At 47.3% G+C, this 23,360-nt stretch overlaps 1 protein-coding gene across 2 annotated transcripts in view; it reads right to left on the bottom strand.

The window, feature by feature from the left end:
- Positions 1-4,007: 4,007 nt before the first annotated feature.
- FAF1 (Fas associated factor 1) overlaps positions 4,008-23,360 on the bottom strand; it is a 303,897-nt gene continuing 284,544 nt past the window's right edge. For both annotated transcript variants that reach the window (XM_040407595.1, XM_040407596.1), the window contains exons 18-19: positions 21,767-21,982; positions 4,008-4,648 (exon numbers count right to left, since the gene is read on the bottom strand). In XM_040407595.1, coding sequence (XP_040263529.1) covers positions 4,565-4,648; positions 21,767-21,982 — 300 coding nt within the window. In that variant the 3' untranslated portion in view covers positions 4,008-4,564. The remainder of the gene's footprint in view (positions 4,649-21,766; positions 21,983-23,360) is intronic.

Raw genomic sequence — 23,360 nt, 5'->3', positions numbered from 1 at the left:
TCACTTTTGTTTTCCTGAAGATTTAAATGTAGAAAATTCAGCCCAGGGACGTCCAGGATTTGCAAAGTAGATTAAAAAGTAATAAAATGCTGGAGGGTGGAGAAAAAAAAAAACTAGATAGATGAAAGAAAATCACAATGTAGTGCTGCTGAGTATCTGTAAATTCTAGTATCGTTCACAGCCTAGTTTTTTTTCGGCATCTTTTAAAGTGATTAGAAGTTGCAAAAGATTGGATTAAGAATCACTTTTACAAAAACAGTGACACTCGGTCCATGGGTTGTGTCTGGTATTCAGTATGTGAGGTCTGAGCTGTAACACCAGACGCAGCCTATAGAGGGAGCTCTTCTTGGAAAAAAGATGCCCCTTTTGCACCTATGAAACTGGCTGAGCTGTTACATGTGCACTGAAGGCATCTGTGTTGGCCCCACGTTCATATGTGCCCGCATTGCTGAGATAAATTATGTTTAAACATATGCAAATGAGCCTCTAGGAGCAACGGGGGCGTTGCCATTACACTAAGAGGCTCTTCTCTCTTTGTAACTGCTGCGCCCTCTGCACTTTGACTGACAGAGCCAGGAAGGTGTGAGCATGTTTACACTGCCTGGTCCTGTCAATCAAAGTGCAGAGGGCACGGCAGTTGCAGAGAGAGCTGAGCCTCTAGGTGTAACGGCAACGCCCCTCTTGCTCCTAGAGGCTCATTTGCATATATAAAAACTTCATTTTTCTGAACACAGAACCAACACAGATGCCTTAAGCTGCCAAGGGCAAATGCAACAGGTCTGCCAGTTTCATAGGTACAAATCTGCTGACAGATGCCCTTAAGGGTCCATTCACACATCCGTATTTTGCAGATCCGCAAAATATGTACGGAAACCGGCAATGTGTGTTCCGCATTTTGCGGACTGCACATCGCCGGCACTCATAGAAAATGCCTTTTCTTGTCCGCAATTGCGGACAAGAATAGGACATGTTCTATTTTTTGGCGGAACGGAAGTTTGGATCCGCAAATGCGGACAGCAAATTCCGGCCCCATTGAAAATGAATGGGTCCGCACCTGTAACGCAAAATTGCGGAACGGATGCGGACCCATTAATCTCATACAACCCATTAAGGCTACTTTCACACTAGCGTTTTTGCTGGATCCAGCAGGGTTCAGCAAAAACGCTTCCGTTACCGATAATAGAACCGTCTGCATCCGTTGTGAACGGATCCGGTTGTATTATCTTTAACGTTGCCAAGACGGATCCGTCATGAACTCCATTGAAAGTCAATGGGGGACGGATCCGTTTTCTATTGTGTCCCCATTGACTTGCATTGTGGGTCATGCCAGATCCATTTTACTCCACATCCAATGACGGAAAGCAAACCACAGCATAGTGCGGTTTGCTCTCCGGTATGAGAACGCAACCAAACGGAACGGAATGCATTTTGGAACGTTCTGTTCAGTTACGTTTTGAATGGGGACAAAACGGAAGAGTTTTTTTTTTCCAGTATTGAGACCCTATGACGGATCTCAATACCGGAAAATAGAAACACTAGTGTGAAAGTAGCCTAATGATTTTGAGGAAGTCATCTATACCAATTCTAGCGTTCTACTGTTCTTGCGCCCTTATACCAAGGTGACAAAACATATCAGCCTATGGACGTTAAGTGCACACGACCCTATTAATACACAGATTGAATCGTCAGCCACATATGACTGTGCGGCTGCACTCAGGTTGGGGTCCAAAAATAATTGGTACCGAAGATTCCATAAGAACACTGAACTCAACCTGTGGCTCTCCAGCTGTGGCATGCGGAGAGTTGTAGTTTTGCAAAAAGCTGTAGAGCCACATGTTGGAGACCACTGCATTACAGGAGGGTAAAAACTTCAAAAAGTTCTTACATCTCTCTGATGGGATTAGAGTCTTTTCTATTGGCAAAAAAAATAATAGGGAGCCTACATGTTGAGTGGAGTTCCAAGACAAACTGCTCAGGTACCTGAAAATTAGGACTAAGATCAGAGGATACAAAGTTTATCCCACCGTGGGTAAGTCTTCTGCTTTACTAGGAGTTCTCTACTCCACTCATGGCTGTTTGGGAAAAGAAATAGCAACTAATCTTGGGGCCACAAATCCAGCAGAGTGGTGACCTTTTATTTTTATTTTTTGTTACCCCGTTCGTCCAGACCTTAACCTTGGTGGAATTTGACTTGGATGATGGAGGCTGTTTGCTGGATCTGTAGTTTGATATCAATCTTTTTATGGATATAGTTCTAGAGCCCAGATAATGAACCCAGTTATGTTTTATGACCAGTATCTGTCAAATCAAAAATCCATCTTTAACCTATTAGTATGGTTTATAGACTGCTGAAGCATCCCAGCGGAAAGAGAACCATCACTAGGTCTGGGGCCGCTAATGCACAAGCACCTTCTTTTTGCAGCTCATATGCCGGACAGAACAGGACGTTACAGAATTATGTGGCAACAGAACTTACCTATTGTCCAAGGCGAGTCCGGAGGATGCTCGTCTCAACCAGCCGATTTGGAATTATGCAGTAAAAAGCACATCTAAGTCGGGCGGCGTTGGGCGCATGTGCGTTTGGGCAGATATGGCTGAGGACATTACACTTTGCTTCACTGAGGAATGAAGTGAGGTGTCCTGTCCTCAGGATCATCCGAACAATGTGCATACAACCAAAGCCGGCAAATTCCTATCGATAAAAAGATGTGCTCTTTGCCGCATAAGTTCAGAAGTAGCGGCAGCAGTAGTGGGGGGGCATTGGCAAGTTCTTCATATTTCTCCGTTATCCTCATTATCATTGAAATCAGTGGCTTCGGTGTCTAATCTATATGGTCAGCTTTGGCTAGTTTCACACTAGGTTGTTCTGGTGGAGGACCTACCTGCCGGAGTTCATCGTATCAGTCCTATCCGGATGCTGCCTTTCCCCGCTGGAGCTTGACGACTACAATGGGACCCCATTGGTGATCCAGCCTATTTCTGGCATTAAGATTGACTAAAACCGGTATAAGCACCAGTTTCTTTCCTTTTGTCTGGCCAAACCCTGGGACACGCCAGAAACAGGCAGGATCCCTACCGGGTCAATGGAGCCTGGCAGTGCTGGATGTATAGAACTCCAGTAGGTTGCTCCTCTGCTGGATGGTTTTAACGCTAGTGAAACTAGCCTAAATAGTTATTCTGGGTTTAGACATTTAAAGGGGTTGTCTGGGCAAAGCAAGTAATCCGTCACCTCACCGATCCCCCGCCACTGCCGTTTTACTGCTGGTCCAGTCCCCTTCTTGTCTCTACCTCCCGACGCCTCTCAACATGCAAGAAACGCCCTTTCAGCCAATCACTGGCTGGGCGGATCACTGAAGCAAGGGATTGGCTGAGCTGGAATTACCTGCACCGGGTATCAGAGACCTGCGGGAGACCAGGGAATTGACCAAACAGAAGTGACGGGGGATCGGTAAAGTATGTTTTTTTTTCTTACATTTTTTAAGCCATTCTGAGGCTTCTGTCCATATTTTGCAGCGTCCGGACAACCCCTTTAACTAGGTGCATATACACAAATCTGACTGGTAAGAGACACAAACTCTACAGTGTAAGGACAGAGCAGAAGGAGCATACAGATACTCAGCACCGCTTTGCAGGTTACGGCATCCCTTCTCTGGAATAAGGAGATATTTAAAGGGGAAATTCAGCTAAAACGATCCTCTGATATGTGGTGAGTACAAGTGGTCTTAGACCCCCTCCACTGATGTTCAGAATGAAATGGTTGACACCAAACCCTTTGAAAGGGCAGCCATACACCAGTAATGTCTCACTAAGGGTCCATTCACGCGTCCGTGTGTGTTTTGCGGATCCGCAAAACACGGACACCGGCAATGTGCATTCCGCATTTTGCGGTCCGCACATCGCCGGCACTCTCATAGAAAATGCCTTTTCTTGTCCGCAATTGCGGACAAGAATAGGGCATGTTCTATTTTTTTTTGCGGATCTGGACAGCACATTCTGGCCCCATTGAAAATGAATGGGTCCGCACCTGTTCCGCAAAATTGCGGAACGGATGCGGACCCATTTTGAGGACGTGTGAATGGATCCTAAGGTCTGACAAAACATTGTAGTATACCTGCCACTGATCTAAATAGTAGCAATATCAGATTTTCAGTAACAGAAGTCTCTGAGCAGTGTCAAAGGGGACTGAATGCTGTCCAGAGCCCCATCATTCTGGAAACCAGTGGCGCTCTCCAGAGACTTCATCACTACAATCTTCTCACATGTATCTATGATGTATGAGAATATTTTGAGTATATTTCCTCTTTACGATACTTAAAGTGATGTGTCTGGTGTGAATCCATTTATTGGATCAGAAGCTGGATGGTCACTGTAATATCGGACATTTGCATGGGTGACGATCTTCTGCCCAGGCGGGCAGTCTGGAGGATGGCGAGTTACAGGCTCTCGCTCCTATGAAGCATGTGTGCATTCTGGATTCTGGGTGTGGGGAGGTGACAGAGTGAATTAATTTATCCAATACGGCAGAACCTCTTCCCCTGCTTTCACAGTCCAATCTGAGGGAAACTTATTCCTTGGCTTCCAGGAAAAGTGTTTCCTGAGGGTACAGCTTAAGTTCCATGAGAGTCCTGCTGGGATCCAACTGGGTGATCTAGAAAACAGAATTAGGAAATATATTAATATCTTAAACCAATCCGGACATGAGGAATTCAGATGAGACGTACATATAATGAAGATGGACCATTTCAGGATTTTTTAGGATTCTTTATCTCTCCCATGCACTCCCCTGCTGATTCAGTGTCTGCACAGAATATAGAACATGCTGCGATTTTCACGCAGCGTACAAGTGATGCGTGAAAACCAACGCACATGTACACAGCTCCATTGAAATGAATGGGTCCGGATTCCATGCGGGCACAATGCGTTCGCATCACGCATTGCACCCACGCGGAATACTTGCTCGTATGAAAGGGGCCTGAGGCTACTTTCACATCTGCGTTTTTGCTGGATCCGTTATGTAGCAGCAAAAAAGCTTCCATCATGCTAATACAGCCAGCTGCATCCGTGACTAATGGATCCGGTTGTATCATCTCTAAAATAACCAAGACGGATCCAGCACTAAAACCATTGTAAGTCGATGAACGCCAGATCCATTTTCTCTGAAACAAAAGAAACCGCGCCATTGACTTGCATTGTGGTTCATGCCAGATCGGTCTTGCTCCGTAGCCCATGACGCACTCAAAAACACTGCTTGCAGCGTTTTTTGTGTGCGTCACGGGAACGCAACGGAACGCATTCTGGTGCACTCCGTTCTGTTGAGTTTTGTCTCCATTGACAATGAATAGGGACAAAACTGAAGCGTTTTCCTCCGGTTTTGAGATCCTATGACGTATCTCAATACTGGAATGGAAAATTCAGATGTTAAAGTAGCCTAATATTAGCAGCTGGTATTTTACACCTACGTTCTCTCGAGAATTCTGTATGGATACTTTACTATAGAGACACAGTACGGAGTCCCGAGGGTCCACCAGCCATTCCATGTGCCGCTAAGGAGGGCTCATGCATTGCACTGTGCAAAAGCCCTAATACAGCGGGTTTCCCAGTAATCCTAACATCGGTAAGAACTGATAGCGTCATAATGATCGGTACGTCACGTGTCATTGTCCGATAAATGAAGATATTCACTCCACCTTCTCTGAATAACCACGACTGCACAAAACAGCCCCAATTTCTCCTTGGTAGTGCAAATTATATGTGATGGGGTAAATAAAACATATGTTCTAAGAGGTTTAAAGGGAGTCTGTCAGCACATTTACCCCTTTTTAACAGTTCCCATAGCGCTGTAGCCGCAACACAGATGATTCAAACCGTACCTTTATATGCTTTTGTGGACTTGTAAAACTGCCAAAAACGAACTTTGATGCATATGTAAATGAGGGCTCGCAAGTGCCCAGGGGCGGCGTCCACCGTGTTGGTGCCCAGGCATCTCTGCCTCTTCGGCTCTTATCCCCGCCCAGCCTCTTCCTCTGCCCGCCCATCTGTTTTCTCTCCCCCTCAGCGAGATCCCGCGCCTACGCGCTGACTTCCTTGGCCGGGGCATGCGCACTGCGATGCCCATTGCTGGCACGGCATCGCAGTAGCTTATGCGCAGGCTAACGGATCATACAGAGAGGTAAATTTATCTGTATGATCCATTAGCCGGCGCATGCGCATAAGCTACTGCGATGCCGTACCTGGAATGGGCATCGCAGTGCGCATGCCCCGGCCAAGGAAGTCAGCGCGTAGGCGCGGGATCTCGCTGAGGGGGAGAGAAAACAGATGGGCGGGCAGAGGAAGAGGCTGGGCGGGGATAAGAGCCGAAGAGGCAGAGATGCCTGGGCACCAACGCGGTGGACGCCGCCCCTGGGCACTTGCGAGCCCTCATTTACATATGCATCAAAGTTTGTTTTTGGCAGTTTTACAAGTCCACAAAAGCATATAAAGGCACCGTTTGAATCATCTGTGTTGCGGCTACAGCGCTATGGGAACTGTTAAAAAGGGGTAAATGTGCTGACAGACTCCCTTTACGGTACACCACCAAGACATCAATTTAAAATGAGATTTGTTAGTAATTATCTATGATGTGCACCACTAGAGGGAGCAATCTAAAGGAGTCCGTGACTGCCGGCGAGCGGCCAGCACCAACTGCAGATTCACTACCTCGGTACATATGTAATATGGGGTCTGACATGTATCTAATCAATCTATCCTATACTTCTATCTATCTTCTGAGCGGCCTCATTGTGTTGGGCTGCATAAAGCGGGTCCATACCCTCCTCACCTTCTTTTGGACTGATGCCTCTTTTCTTGCCGTCTGGTTTACCTATCCGTTTGTCTGTCTATCTATCGTATCTATCTAATGTATCTGAACTATCTATCTGTCTAATCAAATCTATCCTTCCATATTTCTATCTCTCTACCTATCACCTGTATATTAATTTTCTACCTACTTATCCGTTTTTCTATTTAACTTCCACCTAATTATCTAATCCATGATCCATCCACCAAACATTTATTTATCATATATCTATCTACAAGTGGCCATAGATACTAGATAGCTGTTAGCCGACCCATCATCTTGTGAGTATGGTAATGCTTTGACTCTCCCCAATTGGCAGATGCCGGGCAAAGGAAGGGTCGAGCATGTTGGATTTCTTCATGCCCGATACTTTTGCTCTCAATGACGATAAGTAAGAGTCTTCTGGCAGCGGCTTACTGCCCTCTCCCTACTGAAAACAGCTTTGGAAAGTGTAAGGCCACCTTAGCATCAACCTACCGAAGATTCCATTAGCCTGGCACAGGGTCGGACTGGGGTTCCTTGAGCCCACCACAGGGTCGGACTGGGGTTCCTTGAGCCCACCACAGGGTCGGACTGGGGTTCCTTGAGCCCACCACAGGGTCGGACTGGGGTTCCTTGAGCCCACCACAGGGTCGGACTGGGGTTCCTTGAGCCCACCACAGGGTCGGACTGGGGTTCCTTGAGCCCACCACAGGTAATTCTCGGGGCCCAACCCTTATATCATCAATAAAGGCTAATAGGTTTTGAGTCAAAGAAACCGACCCGAGGGGCAAGTAACTGGCTCCAAAGGCAGCTCCAGATTGTTTTTTTTCTCCTGGACCTTTGGGGCCCGATATAGGATCAGAGTCTGGGGGCACTGGAGGATCCTCTGGAACTGTGGGTCTGACCCTGGCCTAGCATCAAATTATCATCATTAGATAGTCTGGAAAAGCATAGCTATAAAAGTATACAACACTCCAGGTCAAAATAAAAAACTTAATTTTTTTATTTTTTTCATAGGAGTCTAATAATTGGTTCTCAGCACAGTTTTTAGCTGGTGGTTTATCAAAACCCAGGTGAAAGGATTTTTTATAATATATATCATCATATGTAAAATATATAGCCCGAATCCAAGCAGTAAAAACATTCCCCCATAGATTGATTTTCAAATTCCAAAACACTTTTTGCAAGATGACACAGAAAATGCATCAGATCGGACGGGCGGCCTTTGGTTTTTATCGAGCTACTTGGTGGCGGCATCTCTTATTAAATAACAAAGAGCAAGCAGATGGCAGAGTGGCACACGGGGGCATCATATGTTCGGATCCTTCGAGATGCCCTCCAGTCAGGCCTGTTTATTACACCTATAACATATATATGACACTGTCTTTTTTTTTTTTTTTTTTTTACAACTGGCGAACTGAGCAAAGCAACTTACAGTACGCCCCCGGGGAATGGCTGCCCTAATTATCTGGAAAGCCTGAGTTGTGCCTGTTCTCGTCTCGTCGCTGTGTTATGTTGGTTTGTGGTTAAAGAAGCAGACTGTTATACTTAACCCTACGTGCTGAAACAGCTGTTAGGAGACGCACACGGAAGGCGCAGCGAGACATCTTCTCTGACGGGAGGCGCCGCAGAACCTCGGCCCAAACTGAAGGCAATTCTCTATTGTATGCTTTGGAGATCTTCGATCAGTTTCAGGCAGAGGACGGTGGGTGACATGAGAAGGGGTGGGTCTGTTTATACCCTTGATTTCAGCTTGCCTTCTGTTACCAATGCACTAAGGGATTCGCCGAATTGCCAATGTTTACACCATTACCCAATTACTGAATATGCGCCTGCTGCATCTGTCAACAAACAGAGCTGTTGTCGCTTTGTTTTAGCGGCTCTCTGCTATCGCCCTCCTCTTCGTATGGCTTATCCTTCTGCTTAATTAGCATCCCCATAACCTTCTGCATCGTCAGACATTATTCGGATCTGCTATCTGTAAACCGTTCGCTTGCTGCTTGGTCCGATCGGTAATCGGCTTACGCTTCACATCACAACATTAGCCTGACCCGTGCACAGAATATAGACCCATGAGACGTCATTACTGACCTATACATGTTAGCAAAGAACTGACCATCCGTGGGACAGGGCTACACCGCCACATGCGCCTGTGCTCGACGAGTGTCTTCGGGGGTGCAGCTAGCCTTTCTGCTGCCTGAGGCGAAAACTGAAACGGCGCCGCCCCCCCCCCCCCCCCCCCAATGCCAATTTCTTAACCTAACCCTTTTCCCTGCAGCCCTACTGCTAAAGACATACTTGGAAAGCATTACATACAGAGCTACAAAACATACAGGGTAGTACAGCACCGAATACGGTGGACATTGTGCTTCCCAATAGTATACTGCAGAAACAGAAAATCCCCCTTCCGCTGCGCCCCTCGTTCCCCGACCTGGTGAAGCCTGAGGCAATCTCCTCACCTCATTGGTGGTGCACCCCTGGGTGCCATTATGCAGTTTTGCCTGTTTAGACGGTGCAGGAAAATTCATGCTGTTGCCCGACCAGTCACAAATACTACGTTTTGCCATAAGGAAACCCCTCCAAATTTTTTTTTTGCTTCTGGAAAACCCCTACCATTACCATACAGCGCTGGCTACGTACGAGGGAACCTCAAGGTTGCACAGATCCCTCGATGGAAAGCGTTGCGCTTGCAGACAAGGAGGACCATAGATGTCAGTCCATTGATGAGACCTGCCTCCTCTTAAGGACAGGAGATCTTTTTAGGGTCTTCTTCGCACGTGTTGGATATGATGCGGATATTCCTCCCAGATTTGAAAGTGAAAAATTCATGGCATACTACAGTAGCAGCAAAGCGGATGAGAGAGAAAAATAAATAAATCAGTACTAAAACTGCAGCCTGTCAATACTTTTCAGAGGATTCCACTCTTGGCAATGCATTGGGTGAAATCCAAGGCAAACCCGCAGTAATATCCGTGAGCTCCGGGTATCCCATGCTGATTACGTTGTGGATTCTCTGCAGAGTTAGCTGCGAATTTCTGGCAAAATCCATGATGGTCATGCTCTTAAAAGGGTTTCCAGGATTTATATATTGATGACCTATACGCAGTATCAGATCAGCGGGGGTCCGTCTCCCAGCTGCTATGTTGTAGCTCTGGTGCCTGGACTTGGTGCCACAACTACACAGGTAACGCCGGTACTGTAACTGCTGTTCCCATTCACTGCAATGGTAGCAGCGCTGCCATTACCAGCTCTGTCCACTATAGAAAGGGTGGCGCTGTGTAGTTCCTGCACCAGAGCTACTCTGAAATAGCTGATCGGCAGGGCGTCCGATCTCCCACCAATCTGATATTGATGGCTTGTCCTGAGGATAGGTCATCGATATCAAAATCCTGAAAAACCCCTTTAAAATGGGATCCCAATGGAACTTATTTCATTTCTAAATTTTGGAACCATGAAACATAGCACGTCATGAGAAATTCTTTTTAAATGCCCCATAATAGTGCACTTGGATACTCATTGCACACCAGCGTTACAACGTCGCAGGATATGCTAGTGCTATATTGTCAATGATATAAATATAAACTATTGAACTTAAAATATGTAGTTGAATCAATAGGGTTTCATCGCTACCATGTAACCTCCAATTTCCAAACCGCACACAGAAATCGACTGCTTAGAAGCATAAAAAAGTAGCAGAAACAATAAATAAAACAACCTGCAATGTGAAAATAAGCATCACACCGCCATTATACTAACGGCCAGACTATTAAACCTCACGTTTCACCGCTGTAATCAAATAAATTCATTTTCACCTGTAAAAAGGGGGAAAAAAAAGTGGAAACAGTAAGACATGCTGCAAGCCTAACATCCAGGCATCGTAACCAATTCTGCAGGTCCATGGGGGGGGGGAGGGGGGGGGGGTGCCTGATCTCCAGGGTGTCATGTAATACTGCAAGGTCTCATTACTTCTTATTAATGCTATTCCACATGGAAAGCAGCAAGCTAAAAACATAAGCCTCGTTAGGTAGCAATTAGTAGACAGCATGTTTCAGGCAGCAGTTAGAGCAGCAAGCCACCAAACAGCTGTGTTTTTTTAATCAAGAGATACAGGACAGTTTGTACCGTTTCCCTCGCACTCCGTTACATCATCGCTCCGTAACTGTATACGCCGCCGTGTATAGAGACAGTTATGGGAAAAACAGTGCGTCCCGCTGAAGCTCGTGTTGTAAAATAACACCTCACTTAATGTGATCCTGGATAAATAACTGCTGCCGTTTAAAGGGACACTTACATCATTTTTATCACACACTAGCAGAAGGACCCGGCTTCGCACGCGTATATTTCATCTATTTCATTTAATGTTTGTGTGCGTTGTTAAAAGATACCGACAGTATCCACTATAGCAGTGACAGCTACAGTACCCGCGCCTTTAACAGTGACCTCCACAGCGGCCGCCCCTTTAATAGTGACCTCCATAGTACCCCCTCTCGTTAACAGTGATTTCCACAATAACCCGCCCCCTTAACAGTGACCTCTACAGAGCTCCGTTCCCTTAAAATGTGACCTCCACAACACCCCGCCCCTTTAACAGTGACCTCTACAGCACCCCGCCCCTTAACACTGACCTCTATAGCGGACCGACCCCTTAACTGTGACCTCCACCGTTCCTTGCCCCCATAACCGAGACCTCCACCGTTCCTTGCCCCCATAACAGAGACCTCCACAGCGCTCGCCCCCTTAACAGTGACCTCCACAGCAGCCCGTCCCTTTAAAAGGGAACCTGTGACCTCAAAAATGCATATAAAACCGCCAGCACTACCTTATAGTAGCCCCCCGTCTGTTATCAATCATGTGTTTGCTCCGGTAATCTGATGCTCCATACATGACAAAAACAATGTTTTAAGCGCTATCTCGCCGGTCAACCTGAAGTCAAGGGGGCAGCGGCCTCCTTGCTTCAAGTCAAGATAAGCCTGCCCCCTAACCGTCACATCTTGTGTGTGATCCTGCACTGCGGCCTGGGATCATGTAAGTCTCGCACATGCACGGTGTGCTGATGAAACCCGGCTAACTGCGGGAGCCAGAGACGGGATCGCGCAGTAACAAGGAGCGCACTGCGCATGCGCGAGACTAACGCAATCCCAGGGCGCACTGCAGGATGCCAATCACACACAAGAGGGGACGCTTAGGGGGCGTGCTTATCTTGACTTCAAGCAAGGAGGCCGCTGCCCCCTTGACTTCAGGTTGACCGGCAAGATAGCGCTGATGGCGCTTAAAACATCGTTTTTGTCATGTATGGAGCATCAGATTACCGGATTAAACACATGATTAATAACAGACTGGGGGCTACTATAAAGGTAATGCTGGCGGTTTTATATGCGTTTTTGAGGTGACAGGTTTACTTTAACAGTAACCTCCACAGCATTCCGCCCCCTTAAGACTCATTCACACGTCCGTGTTCAAATCCGTGAGCAGATGGTCAGTGATGCATCCGTGAAGCTGTCCGTGAAGGATCCATATTGGGTCCGTGTGTCCGTTTCTTTCTGTCCGTGTTGCATCCATGTTTCAACGACACTGAACAGCTGAAAAATTATTTTCAAAGCATCTCTTCTTAATGATCCGTGAAACACGGATGCAACACGGGTGGCATCCGTGGTTTTCACAGATCCTCAGACTATAATGGAAGTGATGGATGCGTAAACATGGACAAAATGGAGCATGAATCTGTGCTAAAAACACTGACCCACGGACCGTGCTAACACACTGATGTCTGAATACACACATTAAAATGAATGGGGACGTTTGCTTTCCGTGTAGAACACGTACAGCACACGTCCGTGAAACACTGACGTGTGAATGAGGCTTTAGGTATACTCTACTTTTTTTCTTACTAAAACTGACGAATTAAATGCCAGTCTAGGAAATGTGCCCCACTGGCATCAACTTCATCAAATGCTCCATTTCCAGTTTGTCCGATGGTCAGGGCCGTAGCTAAAGGCTCATGGTCCCTGGTGCAAGAATTCATCCTGGGCCCCCCGTCCCTCAGTACTTTGTGTCCAGGGGTGCATCTAATTGTGCTGCCGGAGGCAAAAAACTGACCCCCCCCCCCCCCCACGTCAAATTCTTGACCTAACCCCTTTCCCTCCAGCCAGAGGAGCAACGTGACCAGTCTGCACTTTCTATAATACCAGTGTCTTCTAATGCACCACAAGGGTCTTTGGACCCCCTTAGGCACCTAGGCCTGGTAGCGACTGCTACCTCTGCACACCCTATAGCTAAGCCCCTGCCGATGGTTCATTTGGGTGGGGGCGGGGGTATGGGTATTTCTGATGTGTTAAAACTGTTGGTGCTTAATACAGTAGATGAATTTTAATCAGTAATAATCATTGGTATCATTTGGCCAGAGAAAAATGAATCGGCCATGATCCATGCCAAAATATTCGAATGGACCAACCAACCCATGATCCTCAGTTCTGTGAATATACCAGCTTTATTCATCAAGGCTTTGGAAAATGCTGCAATAATACAGTATATGGCGTTCTGCATACTTACTTACAAATGCACAGATAAGGGCAGACGCTTCATCCTTTATACATCAGAGAAGCCAGGAAGATAATATATTTGTATTTCTACAGTCAGCAAGAAACCTGCACAGATGGCGCTCTGCTCATCCCACACCTGCACAGATGCAGCAGACTGACTATAAATTGAATTTTGGTATTGAGTTGAGATTTGCAGCGCAGGTATTAAATTAACTGAAATTGCCATATGCTGCAGTAACCGGTGGCCAAAATATGCTCATCTCTTCTAAATTAATTTAGGGACTGTGAAGGTTGCCAGATTGTGAAAGTGGAATTAAGAAAAAAATAATCGGTTTAGAGCCCATACTACAGAGAAGTTTGTGTTATTTGTAGACCAAGGACAGGCAACCTGTGGATACCAAGACTTTCAAGAACTTTAACAATCCCATCGGGCCTTGAATATTGTGGATTAACTGCTTTGTAATACATTAGACACAAGGGTGAAGGTACATTTTTTCAACTAGATTATCTTTTGGAGAAATGAATGTTCTATCATTCCAGGGAAAACTGTACTCCAAACAAAAATAAGAGCGGGCTCCATGCCGATCTGCAGCAGCCTCCTTGGCCCTCGGCAGTGGCACTAGCCTCCTTGGCCCTCGGCAGTAGCACTAGCCTCCTTGGCCCTCGGCAGTAGCACTAGCCTCCTTGGCCCTCGGCAGTAGCACTAGCCTCCTTGGCCCTCGGCAGTAACACTAGCCTCCTTGGTCCTCGGCAGTAGCACTAGCCTCCTTGGCCCTCGGCAGTAGCACTAGCCTCCTTGGCCCTCGGCAGTAGCACTAGCCTCCTTGGCCCTCGGCAGTAGCACTAGCCTCCTTGGCCCTCGGCAGTAGCACTAGCCTCCTTGGCCTTCGGCAGTAGCCTCCTTGGCCCTCGGCAGTAGCAGTAGGCTCCTTGGCCCTCGGCAGTAGCAGTAGCTTCCTTGGCCCCTGGCAGCAGGCTCATTATCCCTTAGTACAAGACTCCATATCCCACTGCTGTTGACTCCATGTCCCTCATGTATATACTGTCATCATAAGTGGTACAAACCACGTGGTCAGCCTATGTGACCCAAATGGTGAGGGTCTACGATATAATATCAGCTTTCATTACTCCAGGGTCCAGTAAAGCCCACTGGTGTTTGCAAGTTGGCTGTAACAGAGAGTGAAAGAGGCTACAGGTGCTAATGTTGAAGCTATATCTGCTGCCATACTTGCTGGCACTGTCTTTCTTGGAAGAAGCATCACTAAGCAATAACGACCCTTATTGCCCAGCAAGAAAGAGTTTTTCTTCTCTACTGGCTGCAAGGAGTCTTCTCCGAGATGGCTGCAAAGATTGTGTTGGTGGGGACTGGAAGGACTTGAAGCAGTCATGGGATTCAGCCAGTTCCCTCCAGTTCTCCAGATCCGGTTGTTAAAATTACAACTGGATTAGAGAACCGTGTTACCGGCCTGGTCCAGTGATCTGGCGGTGGCAGGGCAGCTGGAGATGTGCACTTTTATTGCTTTGCGCACAGTTGATCGTTTAGCTCCTTAGTTGGGTGATATGTGTGCGTAGTATATATATAGTGTATTTATGTAAGTGTATCATGTACATGGTATATTTATGCGTATTGCATAAATACGGTGTATGTATGTGTAAACGCGTCGTGATGCCGCATGTCCGCCGTTGTGTAGGGAACTTGTTAAAAAATGTGAATCCCACCGCTGAATTGAAGTCTTTCGGTGTAAATGGGCTTCAAGGTCAGGCAGTATATCAACTTACAAGGAAAGGATCGGATAAATTGGCATTTTCCAACATGATGGCGGCCTTGGTTATCTACCTGCTTCTCACCGGATTAGGTCACGTCGAGAGCTACAGGCTGCACTAAAGGCCTTGTGAGTCACACTTGGGATAGGTTACTTGTAAATCAAAAGGGTGAATAATGGATTAGCTCAGTACGATTTCCTCTTTCTCGTTTCGGTTACATGGTTGCCAGACTGTTATCTCACTTGTTTGTTGGAAGTGTCCAATTGAACAGATTTGAGCAAATCACACCACACTGAACAGAGCAAACTGGTTTTAAATGATTAAGCAATGCCGTCAGCTGTGAGATTACCTTAAGTGACTCGTGTTCCATCTAATCCCACCACACTGGTTGGGCAGAATGTGGAGTAAACCGGAGCAGATACAGTAAAATGCTGCAGGTCTACTTTCTAAAGTTAAACGAGATAGGCTTGAGAAAGAACACAGTTATATGAATACACAGCGACGCACCGGCACCCCGTATCACGCACAGAGCCATTAAAGGAGTATTCAAACCTGGGAAATCTATGGCATTAATTATAATTTACTGCTAGGATATGTCATACATGTCTGCTAGGCGCAGGTCTCAAGCCTGGGACCTGCTCAGGTCTTAGAAAAAGGGGTCCTGAAGTAAACGGAGAGCAAGCCACGCATGGGCGGCCAACCTCCATTCACTGCCTTGGGCATGCTAAGACCCACAGTGGTGAATGGGATGGGTGGACACGCTTACTACATTCACTTCGGGTCCCCTCTTTTGAGACAGAACATCCCATCCATATACCATAAATGTCCTATATGGGAATACCCACTTTACTTTTATTTATTTGGGTCATGGGGTGGAATAAAGGGGTTGTCCGGATTTACAAAAAAGTTTTTTTTTCCCCACCCAATAAAAAGCAACATCCTTGGACTGTGTCTGGTATTGCAGTTCCAATTAGGACCAAGCCGCATTACCTGACACGGCCTATGGGCAAAAGGGGCGCAATTTCAGTAGAATTTACAGTCATGGTGTTACCAGGGTGATAAAACGTACAAGTTAAATTCGTAAAAATTTTTGCGGCATGTATGTCAGTGCTTCCAGGGTGGAGGCTTATACTGCATGCAAAGGACCAGGGATGGCCAACTTGAGGCTCTCCAGCTGTTGCAAAACTACAACTCCCAGCATGCCCACAGCTATCAGCCTACAGCAGGGCATGGTGGGAGTTGTATCCCTGCAATGGACCATGGCACGTTTTTTCTTTTCGGTATGCTCCCACAGATTTCCATAGGTGGTGTACACTACTGCGTGCAAGAGCCCTGGGTGAAAGCTAAGGGTTTGTCTCTCAATAGGTATAATTCGGGAATTTCCATGAACAAATGTATACCTGAACACATCAAATGTCTGACCGATCCTGCAAACCTTAAACCCTCTCATCACAAATGATGAAATCGTTGCTTACAGACGGACACTGATCGGCGAGCCCGTGGATCACACAGGCGAGGAGTCCAATGACGGACTCCTGATGAGGCCCCAGCAAATCGACTGCAGGCCTCTGGCAGGAGGGGGGTTAAAGTGCCCTATATAAGCACACAATAAGCACTTGCAGTTCTTGGCCTGCTGGAAATTGTATTCTTTCCAGTTTAATTATCGCCGGCTCTAAGGAGATTAGAATATATTACAGAGACATCTCGGAGCTTCGGCTGCATTAGTCATATTTAAGCCCCCGCTGTCGGGTTCTGTATGCGGCTTGTAAATATTTTGTAAACAGTTTATTAATAAAATGATCTACAAATGAGCCGCTTTCCTCGCATCCGACTCCATGTAGCTGCTCACTTTAAAGTGGGCAGGTCAGGCGGCGACCGGATTAACCCTGCAGCTGCCATACCCTTATTAAAGAAATCTCACAATTCTTGTCCTGATCAAGACTGGATCTAAAAAGTGCATTAGTCATTTATTGAACCCCCACAATTAATATTATTATTACTACTGCTACCGGTGTGACATTATAAATTCTATGCCACCTCTAATAAGGCCTAGTTCACACAAACGCATCACGGATGCGGACCCATTCACTTCAATGGGTCCGCAAATCCGGAACGGCCACACGGAAGGGGACCCCTCAGAAGCACTACAGAGTGCTTCCGTGGGGTTGCGTCCCGTACTTCCGTTCCGCAAAAAGATAGAACATGTCCTATCTTTTTGCGGAACGGGCGGATCGCGGACCCATTAAAGTGAATGGGTCCGCAATCCAATGCGGCTGACCTACGGCGATTTGCGGGCCGCAGCACGGGCACGGGTCACACACGTTAGTGTGAACTCGGCCTAACACTCAATGGTAATAACAATCCCCAGCTAATGAATGGACTATTCATATATTGAAATCCATTTCAACCAGTGGAACAAATGTGAGAAAAATTAAGGAGTGATCCCCTGAACGGTCACCAGTAATGGAATACCATCAATCAATCCCCGCAGGGGAGGTATAGCATTACACAATGACCACAGTAATGGATAACAAAGTTGGTATCGCCTTTAAGGGCAGGTTCGCGTTTGTGCTATAAATTCAGTTATAGGGTCCCGCAACAGAATATAACGGAATTTTAGGACGGAATGCAAAACGGAAACCTTTAAGAGGCATTCTGTTTTGCTCTGTCCTAATATATTTCTATAGGCACATAAAACCGTTCAGTTTTTTTTTTCTTCGATTATTCATGACGGAAAAAAAGCTCTGCCGACAGGACTTTTTTTTTTTTTTGCCGTCATGAATAACGGAAAAAATCCGGAACCATTATATGTGCCCATAGACATGTATTATAACGGGGCAAAACTGAATGCTTTTTAAAGGTTTCCGTTTCGCATGCTGTACTAAAATTCCGTTATATTCCGTTGCGGAACCCTATAGCGGAATTTATAACACGAATGTGAACCTGCCCTAACAGTCTTTAAACCATGGAAACTGGCATACAGATGTAGCAGAGACGAATGGATTTTTACACAAAAGTCAGTAACCCCCTACCCACAGGCTAGGGGATAAGTGTCTGATTGCTGGGGGGGTCCAAACGCTGGGACTCAGGGCCGCTGATAGGCCAGTACAGCTGGCCCAGTTGTACCGGGCCCGGCTGGCAGGGGGGCCCGGGCTGCCGACTCCCGACTCGTAGGGTTGCCACCCGTCCGGGATTCACCCGGACAGTCCGGGTTTGTAATCCTGTGCCCGGGTACAAGCCTTTCTTAGACCCGGGCACAGGATTATTCATTCAAACTGCAGTGTGGTCCGACCGAGACTCCGATCGCATATTTAAGCTGTCACTCCGGGTGATCAGCTGAGCGCAGCGCTCCCGAGCCTCCCCTCCTCCCTCCTCCCTCCTCCAGTCTACACACTACAGTACAGTGATGCCAGGCAGCGCTGTGTTCACTCACTGTTCAGGCTCCTCCCCTCGCTCCTCCCCTGCCTCCTAGTCCCTCCCTCCCTCTCTCCTCCCCTGCCTCCTAGTCCCTCCCTCCCTCTCTCTGATAAGGAAGTGATGACATCAGAGAGAGAGGCAGAGGGAGCTCCGTGGGAGAAATCATTCTTCTTCTCCTCTCCAGTCCAGCTCCAGCAGCCTGCCCATGTAGTGCCCACTGTGCCCTGCCTGCAGACAACCTGACCAAGACAGTCCTGACTCCTGAGTCCTGACACCTGTCCTAGTCTGTCACTCACTTCTAAAAAGGTAGAAATATAAAACATTTGAATTGTGTAATTGTATGTAACAGTGTGGGCTTCTGTCACCCCACTAAACTCTTTTTTTTCGGCTTCTTATAATCCCTATACTGCGATATATGAATACATAATGTTATTAGTCATTTTGGTTCAGTAGATAATGAATAAAACAGATTTTTATAATATGTAAATTACCTGTCTACCAGCAGGCAGGGCGGTTACTTGCTGGTAGCATCCGCATCCTCCTATCATAATGACGCCCCCTCCTCATGTTGATTGACAGGGCCAGCGAACCCGATCGTCCTCTGGCTGGCCCTGTCTGCTATCAAGTTATTGCGCCTGCGCCGTAGCGGTCTTCAGTCGGCACAGGCGCACTGAGAGGAGGACGCTCGCTCGGCCGCTCCTTCCTCAGTGCGCCTACACCAATGACGTCACATCTACACCCGGCGCAGGCGCACTGAGGAAGGAGCGGCCGAGCGAGCGTCCTCCTCTCAGTGCGCCTGTGCCGACTGAATACCGCTACGGCGCAGGCGCAATAACTTGATAGCAGACAGGACCAGCCAGAGGACGATCGGGTTCGCTGGCCCTGTCAATCAACATGAGGAGGGGGCGTCATTATGATAGGAGGATGCGGCTGCTACCAGCAAGTAACCGCCCTGCCTGCTGGTAGAGAGGTAATTTACATATTATAAAAATCTGTTTTATTCATTATCTACTGAACCAAAATGACTAATAACATTATGTATTCATATATCGCAGTATAGGGATTATAAGAAGCCGAAAAAAAAAAAAAAAAAAAAAGAGTTTAGTGGGGTGACAGAAGCCCTTTAAACAGGTTTCTGAATCTGTCAATCATCAGAAAAAACGTTATGTTATGTAGCTGACTGACATTAGCGATGTGCTGATGTCAGCAGTACATAACTCCCTGCCTGCCGCTGCCGCCGTTCTCTTAAAATAAAGACTTATCATATGCTAATGAGCCTCTAGGTGCTATGAGGGCGTTCCTGCAGCACCTAGAGGCTCCGTCTATTCACCCTTTGGCAGTGGCACGCCCATGTCCAGTTGATTGACGTCAGAGTTCTCCTCTTCGTCCCGTAAATCCCGCGCCTGCGCCGAATACTAAACGGGACGGCGCAGGCGTGGGATCAGGGGCGTAACGATCGCGGTGCGACAGCGACCAAGGGTGGAGACGGGACATGGTTGGAGGCGGGACATGGGCGTGGCTGGAGGCGGGGCCTGGAAGGGGGCCCTCCCTCCCTTCTGTTCGGGTTTGGCTTGAAGAAAAGGTGGCAACCCTACTCCCGAGCCATTTTAATTTTTTTGCTGTCAGTGGGCTGGCTCCAGTAACAGCAGGCAGTGTGGGGGCGGCGCTCACTCACTGACATCACACGCCTGCTCCTCCCACTAGGCGGCGCAGGCGCGTGACGTCAGTGAGTGAGCGCTGCCGCCCGCACTTGTTACTGGAGGGTGGAGGGAGGAGGCAGGAGCTGAATGTAAGGTAGTATTTTAGTAAAGAGATGAGCGCTGTGCCTGTGCTAAAATTAAAGTTACTGTCTGCAGCCTGCACGGCTGCACCGATTTATTAATGTATACTACTGTGAGTGGCGGGGGGGGATCTATATGGATGACGTCATGACGGCACTGTTATAGGGAGGGCGGGGGATCCGTGGATGGCACTGTTATGGGGGGGGGGGTCTGTCATGTGGATGACACTTATTAGGGGGGGCGGGGGGTCTGTGGATGACACTTATGGGGGGGATCTGTGGATGGCACCATTATGGAGGGGGATCTGTGGATGACACTGTTATGGGGGGGATCTGTGGATGACACTGTTATGGGGGGATCTGTGGATGACACTGTTATGGGGGGATCTGTGGATGACACTGTTATGGGGGGATCTGTGGATGACTGTTATGGGGGGGATCTGTGGATGGCACTGTTATGGAGGGTATCTGTGAATGGCACTGTTATGGAGGGGTATCTGTGGATGACACATAGCATAAGATGCTATATACGGTATGTGTCATCCACAGATCCCCCTCTATAACAGTGCCATCCACAGATCCCCCCATAACAGTGCCATCCACAGATCCCCCCCATAACAGTGCCATCCACAGATCCCCTCCATAACAGTGCCATCCACAGATCCCCTCCATAACAGTGCCATCCACAGATCCCCTCCATAACAGTGCCATCCACAGATCCCCTCCATAACAGTGCCATCCACAGATCCCCTCCATAACAGTGCCATCCACAGATCCCCTCCATAACAGTGCCATCCACAGATCCCCTCCATAACAGTGCCATCCACAGATCCCCTCCATAACAGTGCCATCCACAGATCCCCTCCATAAAAGTGCCATTCACAGATCCCCTCCATAACAGTGCCATTCACAGATCCCCTCCATAACAGTGCCATTCACAGATCCCCTCCATAACAGCGCCATTCACAGACGACCCCCCAGCGCCATAAATATCACTTGTAGACAAATCTGCATGTTGTCTCAAGGCGGAGTCTGGGGAGGGGCCAAGGGCGGGGCCAGGGGTGTGGCTGAAGGAGGGATCAGGGGGTGGAGCTGAAGGGGGCCCCGTCATGTATGCTGTACGGGGCCCCATGATTTCTATCAGCGGCCCTGCTGGCACTCCCAGCAATCACTAGATCGAAAGCCTCCGAGTGTGCACCACATAGGACCATAACCACTGCTTCATTCACTTCTATAAAACGGACATGGGTATCGATTGGCACTATGTCCAACACTCACAGCAGCTGGACCACCAGTGATCAGACACTAATCCTCCATCCTGTGGATAAGGGACATGTGTTCTTTTTAGGAAAACCCCTTTGACTCTTTACAGCTGCCAACATGACCCAACATGGGATGCATCTCTGTAGCATAAAGGACCATCTTTAGGTATCGGGAGGAGACACTCACATCTCTACGTGGAAAGGTGCTGAGCAGTTTGTACTCGTGACCAGGGAATCCTTTGGATGCTACAAAGTTGAGGACCACCTGTAATGGGTTGGAGCTCAGGAAACGCCTTTCAATGAACTCCCCTCTCGGTGTCCTGATCCGCAGTTTGCTCTGTGGTTCACTTTGCTCCTCTGGTGGCTCCGGTGGAAGGGACTGTTCCAGGGAAAGCCTGATAGCCTGGGAAGGAGATAAAGGGGAGAGAGGTCAATAGGCCATGCTCATTTCTTAGACGACAATAAGTTGTACATTTATCTCAAACTCTAATTTTAACCAAATTCCTTTCAATTACCATAATCGCTTCCAAACGTATTATAGATGCTCTTACGGCAGCGCGGTTAATAAGCCGTAGTTCGCAGACAGATGCACATGAATTCATACCATTAGTTCTAAAGCAATACTATTCGGGTACGGACACAGGAGGGGAAATGCTGAGGATTTTACACACGAGAATTTAATGCACAAAATCCACAGCATTCACAGTACAAACAAAGTGGATGAGATTTAAAAAATCTCCGCAAGCTACCGGACTTCCTTGCGTGGTTGGTTAGTTCCAATGCTATGGGACTTTCTCGCTTGCGTAGCAGTGAATGGAGAATGCACTGTGCATGTGCAGCACTCTCTACGTTCACGGCAGGGCCCCACTCTTGACATAGAAGGGGGTCCCAGAAGTGAAAATCACCCTTGGCGGACATTTATGGCATTTCCTATTATTATGTCATAAATATCCAGATAGGACAACCCCTTTAACTCCTCCACTACCCTAGACCACTATAAAACAGGTGTTAAAGGGAATCTGTCACTATGAAAATGCTAAATAATCCACAGGCAGCATGTTATAGAGCAGGAGGAGCCGAGCAGAGTGATATATAGATTTGTGGGAAAATATTCAGTATAACTTGTAATTCATTCATTTAAATCCCTGCTTATCCTGGGCTGTGAAGTCCAGGAGGCGGAGCCATCAGTGATTGACAGCCTTCCCTCTATAACTCTGTATATAGAGATAGCTTCACAGCCCAGGATAAGCAGGGATTTAAATGAATGAATTACAAGTTTTACTGAATCTTTTCCCATAAATCTATATATCACTCTGCTCGGCTCCTCCTGCTCTATAACATGCTGCTTTCAGCTTCCCTTTAAAGGAGTGTCCCATAATTAATAAAAAAAATGAAAATCAGACATCATATATTACCGTACATGACGATTCTCTTTCTAACAAAGCCAGAACCAGCCCTGTACCTACCATGGATCCAGGGATCTCCCCATTCATTGCTCTGCTCTGCTTTATTTCAAGCTGCCCACTCAGGGGGCCTGACCTTTCTGCTGCAACTGGGGGTAGCTGAAGGACGGAACTGAGCATGTGTGTCCGCCTCAGTGAGGTGGACAGAGAAATCAGGAAAAAACAAACAAACAGCAGGTGGCGCTATACAGATAGATGTCATTGAATAACTCAGTCGCTACGTTACATTTTTAATTACATGCAATTACAGAAGTGCTGGTTTGAAAACTAGAATTTTTTTGGGGGGAAAAACCGATTTAACCTATCCACTATTTTAGA

The sequence above is a fragment of the Bufo bufo genome, chromosome 9, assembly GCF_905171765.1.
Source record: "Bufo bufo chromosome 9, aBufBuf1.1, whole genome shotgun sequence".
Taxonomy (NCBI): Eukaryota; Metazoa; Chordata; class Amphibia; order Anura; family Bufonidae; genus Bufo; species Bufo bufo.
The sequence above is the reverse complement of the archived record's forward strand: the minus strand, read 5'-3'. Positions and strand labels throughout refer to the sequence as shown.